This window comes from Myodes glareolus, chromosome 7 (genome assembly GCF_982192425.1).
Source record: "Myodes glareolus chromosome 7, mMyoGla1.1, whole genome shotgun sequence".
Lineage (NCBI taxonomy): Eukaryota > Metazoa > Chordata > Mammalia > Rodentia > Cricetidae > Myodes > Myodes glareolus.
The window spans coordinates 88,605,256-88,624,875 of NC_142032.1; the positions used below are offsets into that span (position 1 = coordinate 88,605,256).

The window sequence follows — 19,620 nt, forward strand, 5'->3', positions numbered from 1 at the left end:
TGTGGATGTAGCTCAGAGTAGAGCACTTGCCTGTGTTTAAGTTCGAGCATTGCAAACAAACAAATACCAACACCAAAGCAATAGGAACAAAACCCAGGCAGAGAACTTCTTGTACAAAGGAACTCCTGCCCTGTTAAACAGTGATCCATCTTGAGGAGCACATTTCCCTGGTCAATTTGTGCTGAGCCCCACGTAGAAAGGACCGTGATAGGCTGCAGCTTATGAAGTAATTTGTTCTCTGAGCCATTGAATAATAAAAATAGCAAATTTAGACCCACATATAAATCTTCGTCTTGCAATTTGCCTGCAGTGTTCTTTCTCAATATCAGTCTCTTGTCTGTAAATTGGATATAATATTCCCTATACCTGTCATAGACGTGGAAAGATTAAGTAAGAAATCCCTTTCATTTCTTTCTCTACTTGAATTCATTCTTTATGACACAAAAAGCACTTCTATATGTGTAGGTTGGTGCAATTGTATGTAGATCATTTTATAATTGGCTCCCTTTGCAGGATGTCAGGAGGTAAGCATGGAGAGACCTCTCTGGCCGTCCTAGCAGCTGATTAAACACTGCGTGGGTGAACTGGGAAGTGGGAAGGATGGCAGATGAAATCCTGGCAAAGAGAACAATCTAATCCCAGAGGACATTTGCAACAACTGCCTGGACCCTTTGACTGGACCCAGAGCAGCCCAGGGCAAGAGTCCTGCCCCTCAGCACACCGTCCAAACTGTATGCATTAAGGCTTGGTTTTAATGAAGTCATGACCACTTGTTCAGCACTGCATATGGCTGGATGTGATTCCCAGCTGCCCTGTGGGTTAAAGTGTAAACAATGAGTAGATTGTTATGTTCTCCTATTAAGCCCAGAGTGTGATCTCATGTCTGTGCCACATATGTCTGCAACTAGAAATGTCCCTGCTCCTGGTCTCATGGAAAGGAAGTAAGGCTGTGTCTGAAAATGTCTGAATTCATTAGACTGAGGGCTTTTTGCTCATGTTTTTATTGAAAACAAACAATAAAATAGAGGCGTAAAAAGTCGTGAACATCATCAATAGGCGTCAACGTGGCACCAAACAGATGATATATACTAGGACTAACATTTTACCTCAGAACTGAGACATTTGTTCATCTGGCATTTTCTCAGAAGACAACATCCTTGTAGTCCATGGCCATAAAAAAGGCTGCAGAGCCTGGGATCTGAAATGTGCAGAGCCCTGGGTGAGTGACAGAAAACACCCATCCACAGAACTGATTCCTGAACTTTGGCCCAGTCGCTAGTGTGTTGATCAACTAGTGTTCTAGTTTTTGCTGTTCTGTATTGATCAGAAATGCTATTGTTTGTGCATGTGTTCGCATCTGTGAGTGTAGCATGTGTGTGCTGGTCAGTGACAAGCTTGGGTATCAGCGCTATAACTCCTGCATTGTCTAAGACAGGATCTAGTATATTCAGCTGCTGCCTACAGTAGGCTAGCTGGCTTCCTGGGGATTCAGTTGTCGCCATTCCCAGTTTACTACAGGAGTTCTGGGATTACTGATGCATGAATTACCATGGCTGACTCCATGTGTGTTCTGAGAATTCTAACTCAGGTTCTTAAACTTGGACAGCCAGCACTTTATCCATTGAGCCATCTCTCCAAGCCCTAGAATGGTTTTTGTGCTGATACTGTTTTATACTACAGATGCTTCAAATGTATATATAATGGGAAAAATGAAGCCCTGGGATTTGAAGTTCTCTTGAAGGAAAAATTTGTGATAATTTCAGTTAACATTCTAGATAATACAAGGTGGCTGTCTGTGTTTATTACTATTCTTTGTAGCAGTTAAAAGAAAAACCATCCCATTCAATGGACAAGGAAGCTGAGGCTTAAGGAATTTAAATAATCTTTTAAGGTTACAAAAGACTGGCTTCTTACTAGGGTGATCTAATGTCTATGTGTTGATATTCTTGCTGTGCCTCCCTGCTAGTCTTTCCTAAATTTCTCTGCAAGATGGCTTCCTGCTCTCTAAACTTGGTAATAGTTCAGAGATTTTGCTGCTTTCCATATGCGCTTATGCTGTCTTTCACCTGATGTTACATCTGGTAAGTGCTGAGCTCTGCCTGACTGCCGTAAAACTGTGATTCCCGTTCACAGATGGGTAAAACAGGCCCAGGGAGGGCTACAAACGTTTTGTCCTTAGTTTGACAATCCTGCCCAACCTCTGTGGTGTGTCCCCAGGGAGGTTGATTTAGCACAGAGAAAGGTGACTGTACAAATGCAAGAATATTCTATTAGCCAGCCTAAGAAGGAGGGTCTTTCTTTCCCTGAAAACGTAAGTCTTTGCCCACTTCATCATTTTCTGGAAAATTCCCTTGGGAGTAGGGGTGGGGCTTATCCTTCAAATCCTGATGCTGTATCCAGGGAAAGGATATTCTGATAGAGTTATTATTGTTATGAATTAAGCACAGCGGATTCCTGCTGGACTGTGTTAGGCTGGTACCTTGGTTTAGCAGCTTTTTAAAATTCTCAAGCTTAATTGAATAGAGAAGTTTGGGGATAGAGAAGAGTTAGGTTTGAAAAGGAAACTTTCTTATAGGTAATTGATTACAAATATTGTATGCTGGTAGCATTATGTCATGTCCTTTTAAACTGTAGAGTAAGTAAAACAATGAAACCATCTATGAATACTTCCTGAAGTCTGGCAAGGTCTGGGAACTCTTGAGTATTGGTACTGGGTCTGCCATGAAGGAACTGTAGACTTGGCACAGACTGCTTCCCTTCTCTGATCAGCTCTTACTTGATAGGTGAGATGGCAGAACTAGATGACTTGTTTTGTTTTATTTTGTTGTTTATTGTTTTTGAGACAGGGACTCAAGGAGATTGGCTGCAAAGTTGACTGTGTAACTAAGGCTGGCCTCGTCCTTCTACTTCTGTCCCCAGGTATTTTTGGTAAATTTTATGTGTATTTTTGTTATTCAGCTCTTTCAAATTTTACCACTCGATGCCATTTATTGAAAAATTAAACGTTAGACCATGTTTCTTATAAGAATAAGCAAAGATAAGAGACTTTCTACTAAAATTAACTTTTATTAACAGAAGTCCTTAAAATAAGATTTTAACCTGTTTTTAAGGCGACTTCCCTCCCCCCCAGATTCTGAGCTTGTAAATTAGCACTAGGCCAGGCTTCAGACTTCAGCTCTTCTACTCAACCATCTGCTTAGCTACAGGTCATTTATTTAACAATGAAAATCTGTCTCCACATCCTGAACAAAGTTATCTCTATTTGCGTAAATGCTTTTTTAGATCACTAGATAATATGTCAGGTCCGAGGCTAGAAGGAGCTCCTTCCTCAGCTGTAAAGAGTGCCTCTCAGCTATGGACCTGCGCAGTTCATATGCTCTCTTTTAATTGATGGTGGTGCTAACTATAGGACCATAGAGTTGGAGGAAATCTGGGGGGTGGCATCACTTGAATTTATTAAGGAAGAAATTTTATCTTCGTCACTGCTTTATCCCTAGACTCTAGAACTGTACCATGCACATGTGTATCCATAGTAACCCATTAATAAGGAAGAATAGTGTGTGAGAGAGAATACTTAGATTAGATTTTTTTTTTAAATCTTGAACTATGTGCTTATAGTTATTTAAGCAAGGTGCGCAGGCTTATGGACATCTCTATGACTAGAGAGTTGCGTTGTTCTGGGCTGTTCTTTGTGGCCATCATCACTCCGGCCACATGTGAATGAGACAGGTGAAGTGTTACTTCTTACATGAATGTGAAAAAGTTCCATGTTCTGAGAAAGAGTCAATGTGCATATTGATCTCTGTTCTTCAGAGAATTTTTGCAGTGTAGAATTCCTCAACTCTGAGTAGCTCTCCTTGCTTGTACTGTCAGGCTCTAGACCTCCCTTACTTAAGTGGTCATTAGGCACTCCTCACAGTGTCTCTGGACACTACTGGTATGTTTTGCATTCTTCTGGAGAATTAGCGTGTTGTTCCACACAGGGAAGTAGCTGAGTGGTGGGACTCGTGTGAGCCTGCTGTGGTCATGCTGCCCTGCTGTTCCATAAGGTCAAGGAGAGGAGGATGAGTGTTGGCAGCCGTGCGGATCCAGCTCTTCATGGTGGTGGTATTCAGCACTTGCTGTCCTTCTTTCAAAGGGGAAGGTGTGGACCTTGCTTGAAAGAGCAGAGACAGAGGAGTACCATCCTCATGGTTGGGTCACTGTACATTTTTCCAGTCCCTTTTACTTTCCCCTTCATAAGTAGCATAGGGGTTCACATTTCTCTTTTCAAAAGGAACTGCACGGTAGTGGGGAGGGCTGTGTGTTTTTGTTGTAGAGGGGAGGGCTGTGTGTTTTTGTTGTTTTCCATTTTCAAAGAAGACATGGGTTTCACTCTCAACTTCAGACCCTCAAGCCGGGTAGATGTGGAATGTCATATTCTCTGAACTGTATGTAGGGTGATTGTATAGATAAGAGACTACCTATCCATCTCACCTATCCATTGCTGCATGAAGTGCAGAAAATAATGTATAGGTTTTGAGAATTATAAATCCACCTGAAAGCAAACAGCAGTTATTTTTTGTTTTCCAATATCTGAATTCTTAGGGGTTTTGGCTGAGGTGAGACTGTATCCTGTGGTTTGTCCCGACTCTTGCAACAACCTCGTCAAGCTGAATGGATGTGGTGCTCAGCACTGCTCCAGGCTTTCCTTGGTGTCTTCACCAGCCACTGCTCTGACACCTCACAGCTGTCGTGTGTCAGTTCTGAGGAGGGTGCCTTGGGTTGGTTTTGGGTTGCGGAATCTGGTATAGAGTTTCAGTTCTGAGTGAACAATGACCGCTCATTCTGAGGTACACTATGTAATTTGGTGTATTATTTAGATGATGATGTGGATGTTTTATAATTCACAGAAACGTGCAAAAATGGCATCCTTGGTACACATTTTTTAAGGAGGACTACACCTCGATTTTCTTGATTCTTATTTTTCCAGCAGTTCCTTCTGATACCTGTTGCTCAGATTTTCCACCCCTCCCTTCACATCTCCAAACTGTTTGCAGCAGAAGTAAAGAATGTTTTTACCATTCTTTTCAAAGGCATAAGAATTGCTTAATGTTGGAACAATATGTTCCAACAACATGGAGCTACAGTACACAGAGACAGTGTTGAAAAGTAGTTAAGGACACATTGACTCTGGAGTGAGATGCGTGGTTTTCTTGACATGGAGCTTGGGCAGATCACTTAGCTCTGCTTTTTTTTTAATTTTCTTTGGTTTCCTTTGTAAAATGTTTGGAGAACCTATATCACGTGGTATGTGACAGTTGAATTTGTATATATACATATATTCATATATTGGAAGTTAGCTATTACTTCTGCTATCATTTTGAAATCTTCCCTACTTTTGAAATACTGAAGTCATTCCACACCTAGTTTCTTTAGCTAGGAGTCTGCCTGTTATCTTGGGGGACATACAGTATCAAGGTACAATTACTATGCCTTCCTGAAAAGTGGGTGTGAAATATGATATGTTTGAATGGTTTGGGTGGCCCAAGGAACCTGCAAAGGATATGTCTCCATGTTAACTATCTGGGGAGCACAACACATAAGCAGAAGAGGAAATAAATACAAGTCTGTTTTGATCAAGTTAAATGAATACTATATAAATAGGTGCAATAAGAAAGTCATGAAAAATTGATACTTTCTTGAAAAGCTTCTGGAGAAGTTGAGCTGAGCCTGGAGAGTGGATCTGAAGACAGGGAGGTGGGTAGAAAGATGAGGGAGTGGGAACGCATCTACCTAAATGTAGTGGACAGTTGCTGCCAAACAAAGCCAAACAGAGCAAGGATAGGGTGCTGCTCGGTACTTCCTGTCTTGTCCTAGTGAAGTTACTTAAGTTCCCAAAGCTTCAGTTTTCTCTTCTGTAAAGTGGGGATAAAGATACTTGCCCATGCAAAGCAGCTAGTGTAGTTTTTGATACAGTTACTATTTGGGAAGCGGCTTCGTTGGGTATACGCTCTAACAGCTGAAAAGCATGGGAATAGGAGCCCATGCACATAACCACAGCCAAGCTGCTAAACTACTTCAGAGCTTAAGGTGGATCATTTGAAATGAGGTTGATTTTGTCTTTTTCGTTGTTTTGTGACTGTATAACTCAGGCTGACTTTGGACTCTGGATCTTCCTGCCTAGTCTTCCAAGTGTTGGGATGAAAGATGAAAGACCTCCCTGGACCTGAAAATGGAGGTTGGCTAGTAGGTCCCTTGCAGAGTTGTTTTGAGACGTAGTGAGGTACTGTGGAGGGTAACTCGTGAGCTCAGCACGTAGTGTACTCTCAAACTCCGGCCTTCGTGCTATTTCTTCTGCAGCGCTGCTTTCTTCCGCTTTCTCGCAGACACTTTCAGGGCGGTTATTCCAGTCTCGCTCCCCTCTGCTTTTCTGTTCATCTGTCTTCTTTCAGCAGCATTTATCAGCTGTGGCTGCAGAGACTGAAAACAGAGGCTTACAAGAATGTGGAGGTAGAGGAACTGGTCGGCACCACATGGCCAGCAGAGCAACAAGGAGCAGATAAGGAAAGGGCAGCTAAGCGCACACAAGCACGGCAGCGGGGGCATAAACACACACGCACCCCTCTGACCGAGTCATCCTTATTAAGGCCACTGAGGGATTTTCTTCTTAAGAGGAATTTCGACCACACTGCTGCCTTGGTTAAATTTCTTCATCAACATTTTATCTCCCAGAGGATAAATCCTAACCGTTTGAACAGCATCGAAATCCTTGCTGCTTTTGCTGGCTGCCTGTCTTTCCAGACTTTTCCCTGATACTTTCCCAAGATACCCCGTATCTCTACTGCTTTGAAGTTTTTGTTCTCAGGGTGCCTTTACACATTATGGAATCTTTGCTTCCCACCAGACAAATTTCTACTCATCCTTCAGGAACCCACGAAGTGGGACTTCTATGTCTCCTCTGACTTTTCCACAATGAGTTATTTGCACTTTTGGATTTCCAAAATGTATCTAGACAGCACCTGCGTGTGTATATCCTCTTACAGTGATTTATACTTTATTTCTATTTCTTGCTATAGTGTAAAGCAAATGGTTCCCAACTTACTTTTTTTTCAATAAAATTGATCCGCTCTTAGTAGAAGCTGTACTTCAAATGTTGCATGCAGTTCTTCTTACCCAAGGCTAGCAGCTGACATGGTTTACTAAGCCATTGCTGACATAGCAGCAAGGCACAGTTCCTGCTCAGATACCAAGTCATGAGGCTCAGCAGCCAGCACAGGGTACCCAGTTGCTAAGCTCTGCTGCCTGCTTGGTTGGTGTGGCTTATGAAATGCAGTTATTATAAATTTTCAAGTCATGGATTCATCAAGTAAAACCCTGTCACAAGATGAGGCACATGTGGTCAGATGTCGCAGTATTGTATACCTCTATGAGTTTGGTAGTCATGACAGTATATGATATGGAACAGGCAGTAAATATGTCTGTGCTAAATTAAAGAGGTAGTATATTCGGGCTGATGACTTTTAAGTCTTGTTAGACAAAGTTTGAGGATTAATACAGAGCTACTGCCTCATAGACCTCATTTTGTAGATGAATTCAGAATGGAAAGGAAAATCTTATTTATTTTTCTCATCAGGTCAAATGTCCCTTTCCTTCAGAATACAACCTTTTCCCAGCAAATTCTCTAACATTAAAAAATAAGCTTAACTTAAAGTGCGCTAATTCCCTTCCTCCGGGGGACTGCTTCTCAGATCAGCCAGCCTAGAAATCTTGGCAGAAGCTGATGGTCTGTCACTTACAGGAGGGGATAGTAGTTCCTCATCTCTGGTTCTCTTCCAGCTTAGAGACAGGTTGACTTGTACCACCCTTTGCCCCACCGTGTGTCATAGGAATTCCCCACTGGCAGAGTCAACTGCGTGTCCACAATAAAAGTGAATTTTCCTATAGCATATGCTTTTTACAATAAAGCAATATAGCAATTCACCTGATATTGTATAATTTGAAAGTGATGAATGGAAAGAAAATGGTAGGGAGGTTGGTCTCCCACTCATGGTTTATTAGCTCTGTGCTGTGTTTAATGGTTTATCAGGATCAAATTTCTTTGAGAAGAAAACTGGCTAATGTGGTCAGAGACATCTTTTGTTCCGTCTGGCTCTGGCCATTTTGGGGGAGTAAATAAGCTTTTTTCTGTATCCACTCTGCTTGGGAGCTGTAATAAGTGAGTGCATACTGCAGTTCTGTGACCTTCAGCCAACCAGAGAAAGACACCTCTTCTAATCAAAGGCAAAAGCCACGATCTTTCTTGTTGTAACTTACTGTTGACACAAGAAAGGCCAGAGAGATTGACATCAATCTCTATAGAAACCATTAACCAATGCTGAATAAATCTGCAGCATTGAATCCATATGCATGCTTGCTTTTATTATTCTTGACCTATGGGCACACTTGAGCATTTTGTGGGCTTTGTTTTAAAAGGAATGTTTAAAATGTAGCTAGTTATTATGGGATTTCATTGGCGAAATAAACTGTTTGTGTAGTCTAAATAAAGGAATCTGTATTATTTTGCATCTCCTAAGCATTATTTGCTTAGGTGTGGCTTGGTTTGATTCCAGATTAGCACAGAGCAGAGGCTGTCACTTTAGCTGGGTGTAGCAAAAACAAAGTCGTTTTATACATGTTTTCCAAATGATGTGCTAGTCGTGTGTCATTTGATTCTAACTGTGACTTTATTGGCTTTTGGTCTTAAAAAAATTCCTTCGCGCCTAAACAATGACTGTGTTGGTGGCAAAGACGTGTGTGTTTAAGAATCTCTTAGATGTCCCAAACTCAGGTTGATAATACTTGCCGGACAATCTGGGACCGTGTGCTTAGCTGAAATAGTCTCTGTTAGTCAGAGCTTCAGTGTTTTGAGTTCCTTTTCCTGACTCCCCCAGCCTGAAATCTCAGTTCTAGTTGAGGAGGGTGAGGAAACAAAAATGCTTTTCATTTCATTCTCTGCTGTACATTTTCCAGTTTGGGTGACTAAAGCTGGCCAGGGTGCCTATTTTTGGAAAGAGGAATTAAGATACTTTGGAGAAAGTACTGCACTGTGTGCTGGCATTCCAGATGGCCAAACTAGAGTAGAACCAAGCCCAAGGTTTTGAGGCTTTTGTGCCAATGATGACCTCATGAGGTCCAGCCTGGAGAAAGAGAGACATAGTTCTCCAACAATGATGAAGAATGGCTTCTTCCTTTCATATTTCTATTGAGTGATCTCCAGTGTCCTTCTCTTTTCCTGTCTCTGACAAAATTAGCCCTTTATAATTAACAATTGTTAGATTTTTGGCTTGTCTCTCAGACTTCTCTTAGAGCCCCTTTCACCCCGTCTACTCATTGTGGCCTCTCCACCACACAGAAAAAACTGTGATATTTTTCTCTTTGGCATTCCTGTCTTTTCCTAGCAGGCTTTTTTAGTGGGGACTGTGGGAGATTTTACACTTGATTTGTTGAATCTGAACTCTTTGCTGTAAACTCTCACACACAGAAGGAGCTATCTTTATAAATGACAGAATGGACCTGGCCTGAATGGCGCTTTGTTTACTGTTTTCCTAAAAGGGGCCCCTCTATATTTCATCTGTCAAAGTTGCTTTTCTTTCTTTCAACAATGCTTGATTGTTTTCACAAAAATTCAGGTTCCACAGACAGGAGAATTCTGTATTATATTTTCCTGCCAAATTCCGATCTCTGTTTCCCTTCCCCTGTGCTCACAAAGGGCTCATAACTTACTGTCAACTGTGAGGCCGACCACAAAGCTCCACTGTTGCTCAGCAAATAGGCTCTATTGCAGGATGGCTTGACTAGCTTGTAAAGTTTGCTTAACTGTAGCAGCAGTGGCAGAAGGCATGTGGTACTGTATCTCCCCACAGGCCCGCAGTCTTCACTTCTTCCATCGACTTTTATGCTTTTAACTCTCTTAATTGTTGAACAGAATTGACACTGCTTTGTTTAAGCAGACTAGATGCTGTTTGACACCATGGCAGCAGTTGGTAGCCTGGGACTCAGGAGAGAATAGTTAGCTTTTCTTTTTTAAATAATTTTTTTTTGGTTGGCAGTTAGTGGTTTTGTGATTTGGGAAGGTGTCAAAGGGCTATGCCCTCGAGTTCTGAAGTCCTGGCTGATGTGGCAAGAGAAAGCCGAATTGAAGCGTGGAGGAGCAGCCACTTCGTGTGAGTGATTTGTGCCTCTTTTAGCTGTCACAGGTCTTAACTGTGTTACTTTCCCTTCTAATTTTCGAAACTTCAAAGCCTCCCTGATTGGGTGGGATGACTGTGTGTGAGGAGCTGCTGATGTCACGGTAACGAACTAATAACTTGAAAGGCATTTTTGTATGACATTTTTAATCTTGCTAGGGAATTGTAATGAATTTTATTTTAAAAGAAAGGATTTGATTTTCCTGGGGGTTTAATACACACACACCTTTCTGAGTAGTATTTATTAGATTTTTAAAATGCACGTATTTCTTTTTCCTGTGTAGTGTAAGGTCCTGGTATGTTATTATGTAGGAAGAATGACAGACTTCATACATGAACTCTTTTGGCAAGATCAGCCTGTCTCTCACTCCTTGCTGTTTTCTAAGGCATGTTGCATCTGACAAGGTACCTTATGTACCGTGGTAAAGATACCTCTCTAATGAAAATATTTTGTTGTAATAAACATTTCAAATAGGTACAATTGTCAAGAGGCCACTGGGTAATTACTGGTGGGCTTTAACTAAAGAACTTAGAGTGATCAATGCTCACAGCAAATTAACTAAGATAGACTGCTATCCTACGAGGATTTATAGTGCTGAACATCATACCTATATTAAATAAAGGCATTTTTCTATGAGACTGTAGTGCATTGAATTACTTCTGAGAAATGAATTACATTAATTCCCTTCACTTCAACCCCCTTTATTCTGTTGTTTGTTTCTTCTGTATATATATATTTTTTTCTGAGCAACAAACACCCTGAGTTTGTTCCCTATAGTGGTTGGCAAAGTTCAAAATATTTGTTTCTTTTCTCATCCAGCTACCCTAGAAACCTCACTGTTTATTAGCTCCGTCCTCAGGAGAGTTTGTCCTATTGGGACATTCAGCGTCAAATCATACAAATAGGCACCCCAAGCGGCGGGAATAGCGTTTTTGACCGAGCCTCAGAGAAGAACGACTATTTTGCAATAATTCAGTCACTAAAACTCCAAACAGGACACGTTTGCTTCTTTAAAGTAAAAGGCAGTGAGAGGATACATGCCATGTGTCTTCAGTCAGCCCATGAAGCTGCACTGCGGCTCTACAGCACAACCCAGGAACTGGCTCCTCGACTTGATTTAGAAATAGAGAAAATTGTGTAAAACAAGAAGCATTTTGGAGCCTCTCATGCGGGGCCAGGAATCACTGCTGCTCAGGGCACTGGTTTCCCCGAAAGAAAGCAAGTGTGTACTCTGAAAAGCATTCATGCATTTTGGAAACATGGGGTGGCTTAGACTTTCTGTGTACTGTCAAGTTAATGTAAGTACTAATGGAAGTATGGTTTATAATAAGATTGATTTGTTTAAAAATCAATTTAAATCAGCTGGTTACAGTATCCAAATTTTTGGACTGTTTGTTTGTTTATTTATTGCTATTGAAAATCAAGGAAAGAGACGGACATAGGGAGGCTCAAATAGACAGCCAGCGTCTCGCACTCTGCTCTGTTCTTGGAAAACAGCTCTCAGTAGTGTGGCCAGTAGGATCTGGTCTTTCCAGAGTAAAGACTGTGTTATCTGTAGCTCTCTGCAGAGGTGCTGTGTATGAGCCTCTCTATATAAAATGTACTTTGTCACTGGTCCATTTACTGGGTCACAGATAGACTGAAGCTAGTAAACTTTCACTGAATAGAACTTTAAATGTGTGTTTCTAAAAATTCAGAATTTCTTCCTTTAATAATTTTTATTGGTTTTGTTTGGGCCAAAATATTTTTTCTTTAACTTTTATTTGAAGCAATTTAGCACTCTTTCTATGTCTACTAAATGCTAGGTACTTTCACAGTCATTAATTTAACCTTCACATCAACTTAACGGTACATGAGCTGACCGTTGTACAAATGGGGATATGGAGACTCAGAGAGTTAAATGATTTCTCAAGTCCATAGGTCTATTAATTGAGGGATCCAGGATTTAAATTCCATATCAGAATATTCCAACCATACCAGTCTTCCATATGACAATAGATTCTTTTAGGACAAGTAGGGTGTTTTCCAGCTTTAGGCATCATAGATACAAATAAATATTTATTTTTAAAGAAATCTAAGTAGATGATAGACTAGGCATGGCAGTACCAAAGTCATCCAGATAACTGTCTCAGTCAGGTTTGGGAAGTTGAAAGACATGCGTTCATGTTCGGGGCCCATGACTATAACATCCAATTCTTTCTTACAGCAAACACCACAGCTGGGCAAAGCCAGAGGTTCTTTGCTTGATAGATGCAGTTAGGTGCTCAGTAAGGAGTCTCTTAATATGCAAGACTGTGGGCAGCCACATTTGACTTTCATAATGATAAGCAAAACAATTCTGTGCAGTGATTCATGGAGACAATTGGATTCTCATGTTCTCCTGGAGCTGTTTATTTTCCAGCTGTTTGTTACCAGCAAATGCAAGTGAGGAATTGAAAGCAAATAGCTATCAAGGTAGAAAGCTACAGAGGTATGGAGTGAAAACCCATGATAGTGGCACCTTAGTTATCTGTGGAGGCAGGCTGCTTTGCACATATGAAAAATGCAGAAATCTGTGTTGCTGGTGAGAACCTTTCTTCAGCCTTTACAGACAGTGACAGTTTAGAACAATTCATGTCCTCGTGTCTGAAGCTTTTCTGCTTCTCTCCCTAGAAGTTAGGGCATACGTAATATCCTGTGCAGTCAGGCTTAAGAGGCTGTTTGAGTTCCTGTGCCCTGACTGGGATCAGCTGAACTGTTGTAGCTAAATGAATATTGCTAGAGCTCTTGTTTCCCTTTCCCTCAGGGCTCCCCTGACACCTGCTTGTCTAGATGCTATAGCAGTAGGAGCCATAACTCTTGAAGTGGTTCCAGCCCTGACCTGCTTCCAGGGTGACTTCTGTGGTCAGAGCTGGTGAGTAGAAATTGGTTCTCATCCTCTAGGCCTTGAAATGAATGAGCAATGGTATCTTTGTATTTTACTATTGACCATTTAAGGACCTAGCTGTATGTGTGTAATCAATGTTTACCAGAAAATGCAAGCTAGAAAAATATGGTTTATGTTAAGAAACACTTCTTAGAAACTACAGTGCCCCTCCCAGTCTCCTGTACTAGAAGCTGTAGTTACTTCCTCAACTGATTTTGTTGTCAAAGTGCCTGGAATGAGAGTCAGGGTGGTCTGTTCAACAACCTCCTCTTCTTCCTGCTTGTCTTAGATACTTTTCTATTGCCATGACAGACTACGACTAAAGCAACTTATAAATGAAAGCTTTTAATTTGGGGAACCTCGTTAAGGTTCATTGCCATCATGGTAGAGACCGTGGCAACAGGCATTGGAGCAGTAACTAAGGGCTTAGATGTTGAAACAACAACCACAAGGCAGAGAGAGAGAGGGAAAGAAAGAGAGAGAGAGAGAGAGAGAGAGAGAGAGAGAGAGAGAGAAACTGGGAATAACTTCAGCCCACACCCAGTGACACATCTCCTCCGACAAAGCCACACCTCCTAATTCTTCCCAAACAGTACCGCTAACTGCATCCAAACATCCAAATATATGAGCCTGTGGGGGGGGCATTCTCATTCAGCTACCACACCACTCCTCTTCTTTCCCCCTTTCCCTGCCTCTTCTTTCTCCTCTCCTTTCTCATCTCTGCCTGTCTTTACCTCTGTCCCTACTCCCAGTTGTTATCTAGTAATCAAGTACCTCCAACTCTAGGAGTAGAAATTATCCTTCATGTTTAAAGTACTAGTAATCAAATCCAGAGGTAGGAAAACACTCTGCCATTGAGCTATACCTCAGGCCTAAAAGAAAACAAATGAAAATGGGTCTTTCCACTAAAGTTTAATTTAAGTGAACAATTTAGAACATAAAAACACACACATTGTATTCATAATAAAATTCTATATGGATGGAATATATTAGTAATGAAGGATTCATGTGATAATTGGAATGAACTAATAGTTTATATTTAAAAAATCTTTAACCCTATTTTCTGCCTAGGAGTTAGACTACCAGCATTCTGCCCTCTGTTTGCTCGGTATGGCCTTGGGTGAGTGCTGTTTTATTTTCTGTTTGTCTTTATGAGACAGGATTTTTGTTATATGGTCCTGGCTGGCCTCTGAGTTCCTATGTAGACTGAGAAAGCCTTGAACCTGGTGCTATCTTCCTGTCTCTGCCTCCTGAGTGCTGGAATTATAGGCATGTGTCATCTCACTTGGCCTTACGTTTTATTTTATCTTTTTTAAAATAAGCAGTGTTGTTCTTTGGTTTCCTTACCATTAAACCGAGCAGAAACATCACCTAACTCCTACAGCTGTCTGAGAACATGAGTTCACACTGTGTGTGGTAACATAGAGCACAGGGCAAGGACTATAAGCTTCCAGTGGAAACTGCGTCTTTCAGTGATTTCTCCAACGTCCTTCTGTCTAACTATCATCTATCCATTTACCACCACATTTCCTCATCTTTTTAATGTTCCTGGAAACATAAATTAATGACTGGTGTGGCTTTTTAATTGCTGTTATGTTTAAAATTTAAAGTGAATTTAATGGTTCAGAGCATGTGGGAAGAGGAGACACTTAATTGTGTATGGAATTGGTTTAGAAGCTTCATTTTATTATTTTTTATTTTAGAATTTTTTTATTCATTTTACATACCAGCCACAGTTTCCCTTCTCTCCCCTCCTCCCACTTTCCTCTTCCCCTTCCCCAACCTACCCTCATCCACTGAAGCTTCATTTTAAATCTTCTGTTACAGTTGCTGTTTTTCTGGTTAGTTTAATACCCTACCTGTTTCATCCTACTCGTTCAATAGCGTTTAAACAACTGAACAATATTTACTGATTTGTCTTTGCACCAAATATTGTACTAGGTTGGCACCAGCGGATGCTGAGAAACATGGAGTTTTGTTCTCTTTCTTGGAAACTCGATAAGCCTAGTTGGGATAATTTATACAATTGTTTATGTTTTATCATTCTTTAATTTTCTTAAAAAATAAGGTTTGTGTAGGGTGTGTGTATCAAATATTAAATAAATGTTGCCAGAATGACTTCCTGGGAGGTGAGGGAAGCAACAGGGAGTAGGTAGAACAAAGGCAGAAAAACCAGCAAAGCTTGAGAACACCAGTGCCCACAGAGTGGAAAGTGAAGGTGTGACCCCGAGAAGGCAGCTTAGAAAGGCTGGGTGGATTTGGGTGCAGGGTCTTAAATGCCTGGAGTTTTGGTTTCATTGTGTCTCCAGGGGAAAGCTACTGATGTTTTGATCAGGAGAGTGGAGGCAGATGGAATGGGCAGCAATTCATTTGAAAGGGGAAGGCAACGAGAGAGACAAGCTAGTTTAGGGTAGGTTGCTAGAATTTGATGTGCAGTAAACCCTGTCCTGAGGTAATTATAAGTATGGTGAGCAAGGAGGGCCTGAGAGACATCACCAGGGCAGTCTGATGCAGCTGAGGCAGGCTGGCAGTGAGGAGCATTGACACCTCTGAGAATCATGCTCTCCTGGACCTGAGTAAACAAGGGAAGGCACCGTGGAAAATTCTGACGAAGCTAGTTTTAATTCCGTTGCTATGGCATTGCAGAGTGTATCTTAATATTAACAACTTGTGGTTGTTTGGGGCCTTTCAGGGAAGGAAGAGGACTCAATATCTGGACTAGAAAGGGTAATCACAGGTTTTAGAAATAAAGCAGGGAGAGACTTGATCAAGAGCACAGGGGCAGAATAGAGGTGATGGTGGCAGCCTCAGCATGTGTCGCGAATGTTTGTAATTGTTCACTTAAGTAAAAAAGAATGATCCATTTGCTCATTATGCCCTCTCTACTTTTCCTCTGCCTGTCTTCCTAGTACTGTTGAGCATCTGTAAGGTGTGTGCTTGCTGCCAGGTACTGAGATCCAGCAATGAACAGGCCAGGTGGGCGTCTGGCTGTGGGTCACATCGGATAAAAATCTTCCACTTACAGAGCCTGTGACAGTGTCTGCTGGAGCCCTAGCAGTGTTTCTCTGAAAGGCATGCCTTTTCTTGTGGATAGACTGTGTTATCTCTGGGAATGTCAAGGAATGAACATCTCTGAAGTTCAAAACTCCTGGGCACATCCCTTCGGCTAGGAGATGTTTACTGTGTAAGGATTTTTTTAGAAAGAAAAAGTTTGTTATGTTCCGTGAAAACTGTAAGATCGAGGGAAATGATAATTTTCTAAAAGTATTATTCCCCCTCATCCAAATGTTTCACTAGACAACAGGAAATTTATCAGATATCATAGTTAAAACTTGCCCCTGAGACCTGACTTCTCCCTTCTGGTTCTCCCCACCTAGAGTTTCTGACTATGCATGCAGTCTGCCTGTGTGAGCATCTCTTACACTTCCCTGACAACACAGAATGAAGAAAGTGGAGTGCAAGGGGAATTCAGACTGGTCTCAAGGAAGTATCCAGACAGGGGGTGACATGACAGATTGTCACTCTTCGATTTGTATTCTTAGATTCAGGCTCAGGCAATCCTGAGCTGTTGATGGTGCCCAGTTTGTTCCTTCACCTGGTGCAGGTCTCTCTGCTCCGCTGCTAAAGTAGCTGCTTGTGGGTGAGTGATTAGAGGTGAGACTTTGTAGAGCAGAGGTGAGAGGCAGAAGTGGAGGACCAGACTTAGCAACCTTATACACCTTCCTAGTAAGGAAGGACACTGTTGATGGAAGAAGAGTCCTCTAAAGTGGGAGTGTTTGGGGAAAGGGAAGGGTGTGTGTGTGTGTGTGTGTGTGTGTGTGTGTGTGTGTGTGTGTATGTGTTATCATATTGGAAGGAACTATCTGAATCTGAGTATTTTAAATTTCGAGTTAGATATAAAAGAGTTAGATATAAAAGAGCATTAATTACTTTGCTAAGAAAACTTTACGTGATAAATTTTCTTTTTATGTGTCAAGATACTGATGATAATAGTTTTGCCTGGACCATGGCATCATCAATGTGTGGGAGAGCCAGTTCAAGCTTTTAGAACTTCAAAGCCAAACCAGTTTGGAGTTATGGAGTCCTCGGGAGAGTGAGTCAGTTTGGTCACCAGTCTTGGGCAAGAATTTCAGATGCTAAATGTCTAAAAAGAATTCATTTTTCTAAATTTTTATAGAAATAATCAATTTATAGGATAAATTTCCAACTTCAAAAATTTAAGCATTTAGAAGACAAAGTATACAGCTTCTTTCTTTTTTAAAGAAAAGTTAAGTAAAAGCTAATGAGGTTGGATTCCCACTTTCAGGAAGAAGTCTATGCTAGAAAGAAATTTCTGGAGGTGAGGATTTTTTTTTGTGATGGATGTGCTGCTGAGTGTAATTGGTGTAAGCCACTGTGTCGTCACCTGTAGGCCTTTGCACCCTGTCGGTAAGGTTGTGAGGCTCCTATTTATATTTGTTTCATTCTCCATAAATTGGTGTTTCTTGTTGTTTTCCATTTTTATTTGATGTAAGACTAATAAATCTTATTGTTACACAATATGGAGCTTGCATCGCACACTCAGGGTTAAAGCGTTTTCCTTATTGGGGGAGCCAGATAGATGTGTTTACTCTGTAGAGAGGTTTAGATTTGATTTTTTGTTTTCTTTGTGGTAATTATGTTTGCACTTTGCTGATCACTACTTGTGCATTATTACAATGGAAGGTGACAATTTGATTGTCTTCAATTGGAGAAACAAGTAATTTTATATTCACCAAGCTGTCAGGTAATACTAACTCACAGTACTGAGAGCTCCTGGCAATGCGGTTTGGCACCTATATTTAACTGCTTTGATGCTTGTGTAACCTCTGCTGAATCAGAAATGCTTCAGAGACGGTTTTCAGGACTGTGCAGTAAGGTTTTCATTAAGGAGACAAACTGAAAATGAGCTGTAAAGCCAGGCTTCTTGTTCCCCTCCCTTTCCTCTGCCCCCATCCCCACTGCTCTCCTTCTTCCTTTCTCTCACCCTCTCTCTCTTCCTTCTCCCCACCTTCTCTTCTTTCCCACCCTTCTTGGAAAGGAATCTGAAACGTGTGCTATTTCCTTACCAGAAAGAATTGCCCCATAGCTTTATGTAACTGAAGGGAACCTAGAAAATCACCCTCTTTATATAATTTTGCCCAATATCGCCATGTTTGAGATTTCATATTGGAAAACATATCTCAATAGTGTCCAGCTTTCATCTCTCTCTTCTTTTCTGAAAATATTAATCAGAAAGTCACAGTGAAGGAAGAGTAGGCAAATAAATGCAGGGATAAGTTTTTATACTTTCTGTCTGAGAAGATGTGACTCTAGTTTGTGACTTTTCTTAATAAGCAGATGAGATGTCCCAAAATTGGACACTTCTATCAGTGGACCAGTTTCAGCTTGGTGGGGACACCCCTTGAAAAATTAGAGTTCCCATCCCCTGTGAAGAAAATGGTGTAAGTGGGCATGCGGGAATAAATCCTCATGCTGTTATTTTAGACAGCCTTCTTGCACGCAAGCCATGAAGAGGTCTTTCAGTTGAGCTGCACAGTGGCTGAGCTTGATTAAAACCTTCTGAGTTAGGGTGTGTATTTATAGTAGCCATTGTTTGGTTTTGATCTGACTGTCAAGCCACTGATTTTATTTATATTCTCTGGTAGTGGCTTTCCAAAGCAAAATTTCCAACAGCTACTGGTAGATAAACTGTGAGAAAACTCAGTTTTATTTCTAGCAAGCAAAAAGTGTAGTGGCTCCATGATATCAAGTTGTTTTGATCTTAGACAGAAACTGGATACACAGGGACAAATGTGATAATTTTAGGTTTTCCATAGGCAGTCAACCAGAGCCCAGTCGTTGGGCGGTTGCCTGTGTCTTCTAGCAGACACTGACCAATTAGACAGAGGTGGTTACGTGATGTAACATTATCAGGAGAAACAATTCATGAGTCAAAGCATTCCAAGACATATGAGCTCTAGTCCAAAGAACAGTCTTAAGCTATATAAAGTGACAGCAACATTGTCAGCTAAATATAGACACCAGAGACACAAACTCTGATGACTTGAGAGAAATCTGTTCCAGGTAGTTCCTGCTCTGTAACAACCTCAGAGGGCTTTTGGTGACAATTTTGGTGCATTGGTATGGAAAATTAGAGGCCTTAAGAAAGTCAAGACCCATTAATTTAAGCCCCTTCTTACTCACACATCAAGTGTATGTCATTTGCCTCACCTCTGTCAACTTTGCAGCTTGCTCAGATCAGTGAGGTTCCTAACAGGCTTCACCTCTCAGGGGCTCTATAGAAACTGGGAGAGAGCGGCTGAGGTGCCAGGAGGAAGACAGGGATGTAGGTTTTCTAGTAGCCCTGAGAGCACTACTCTTGCACTCTGTCAGTTGCTTATTCAACTTGGACAAGGAAGAAAAAACTTGTAAAAGCCCATGGGCGTTTGGAGGTGGAGTGGAGATGACACGGGGTTGTGGCTTCAAAGAACACAGAGACCCAGCAG

At 41.3% G+C, this 19,620-nt stretch overlaps 1 protein-coding gene across 17 annotated transcripts in view; it reads left to right on the forward strand.

The window, feature by feature from the left end:
• Sox6 (SRY-box transcription factor 6) overlaps window positions 1–19,620 on the forward strand; it is a 546,519-nt gene that overhangs the window by 200,964 nt on the left and 325,935 nt on the right. The window contains exon 2 of one of the 17 annotated variants that reach the window (XM_048460272.3): window positions 12,995–13,102. The exons of 11 other annotated variants lie outside the window; for them this stretch is intronic. Coding sequence is in view for 4 of the 6 variants with exons in the window: in XM_085692946.2 (XP_085549072.1) it covers window positions 10,108–10,184 (77 nt within the window). In the remaining 2 variants the exon portion in view is untranslated. Of the gene's footprint in view, window positions 1–9,879; window positions 10,185–12,994; window positions 13,103–14,212; window positions 14,235–19,620 lie in introns of those variants that run through there. 5 more of the 17 variants (XM_085692946.2, XM_085692947.2, XM_087908541.1 and 2 more) reach the window with 5 other exon arrangements.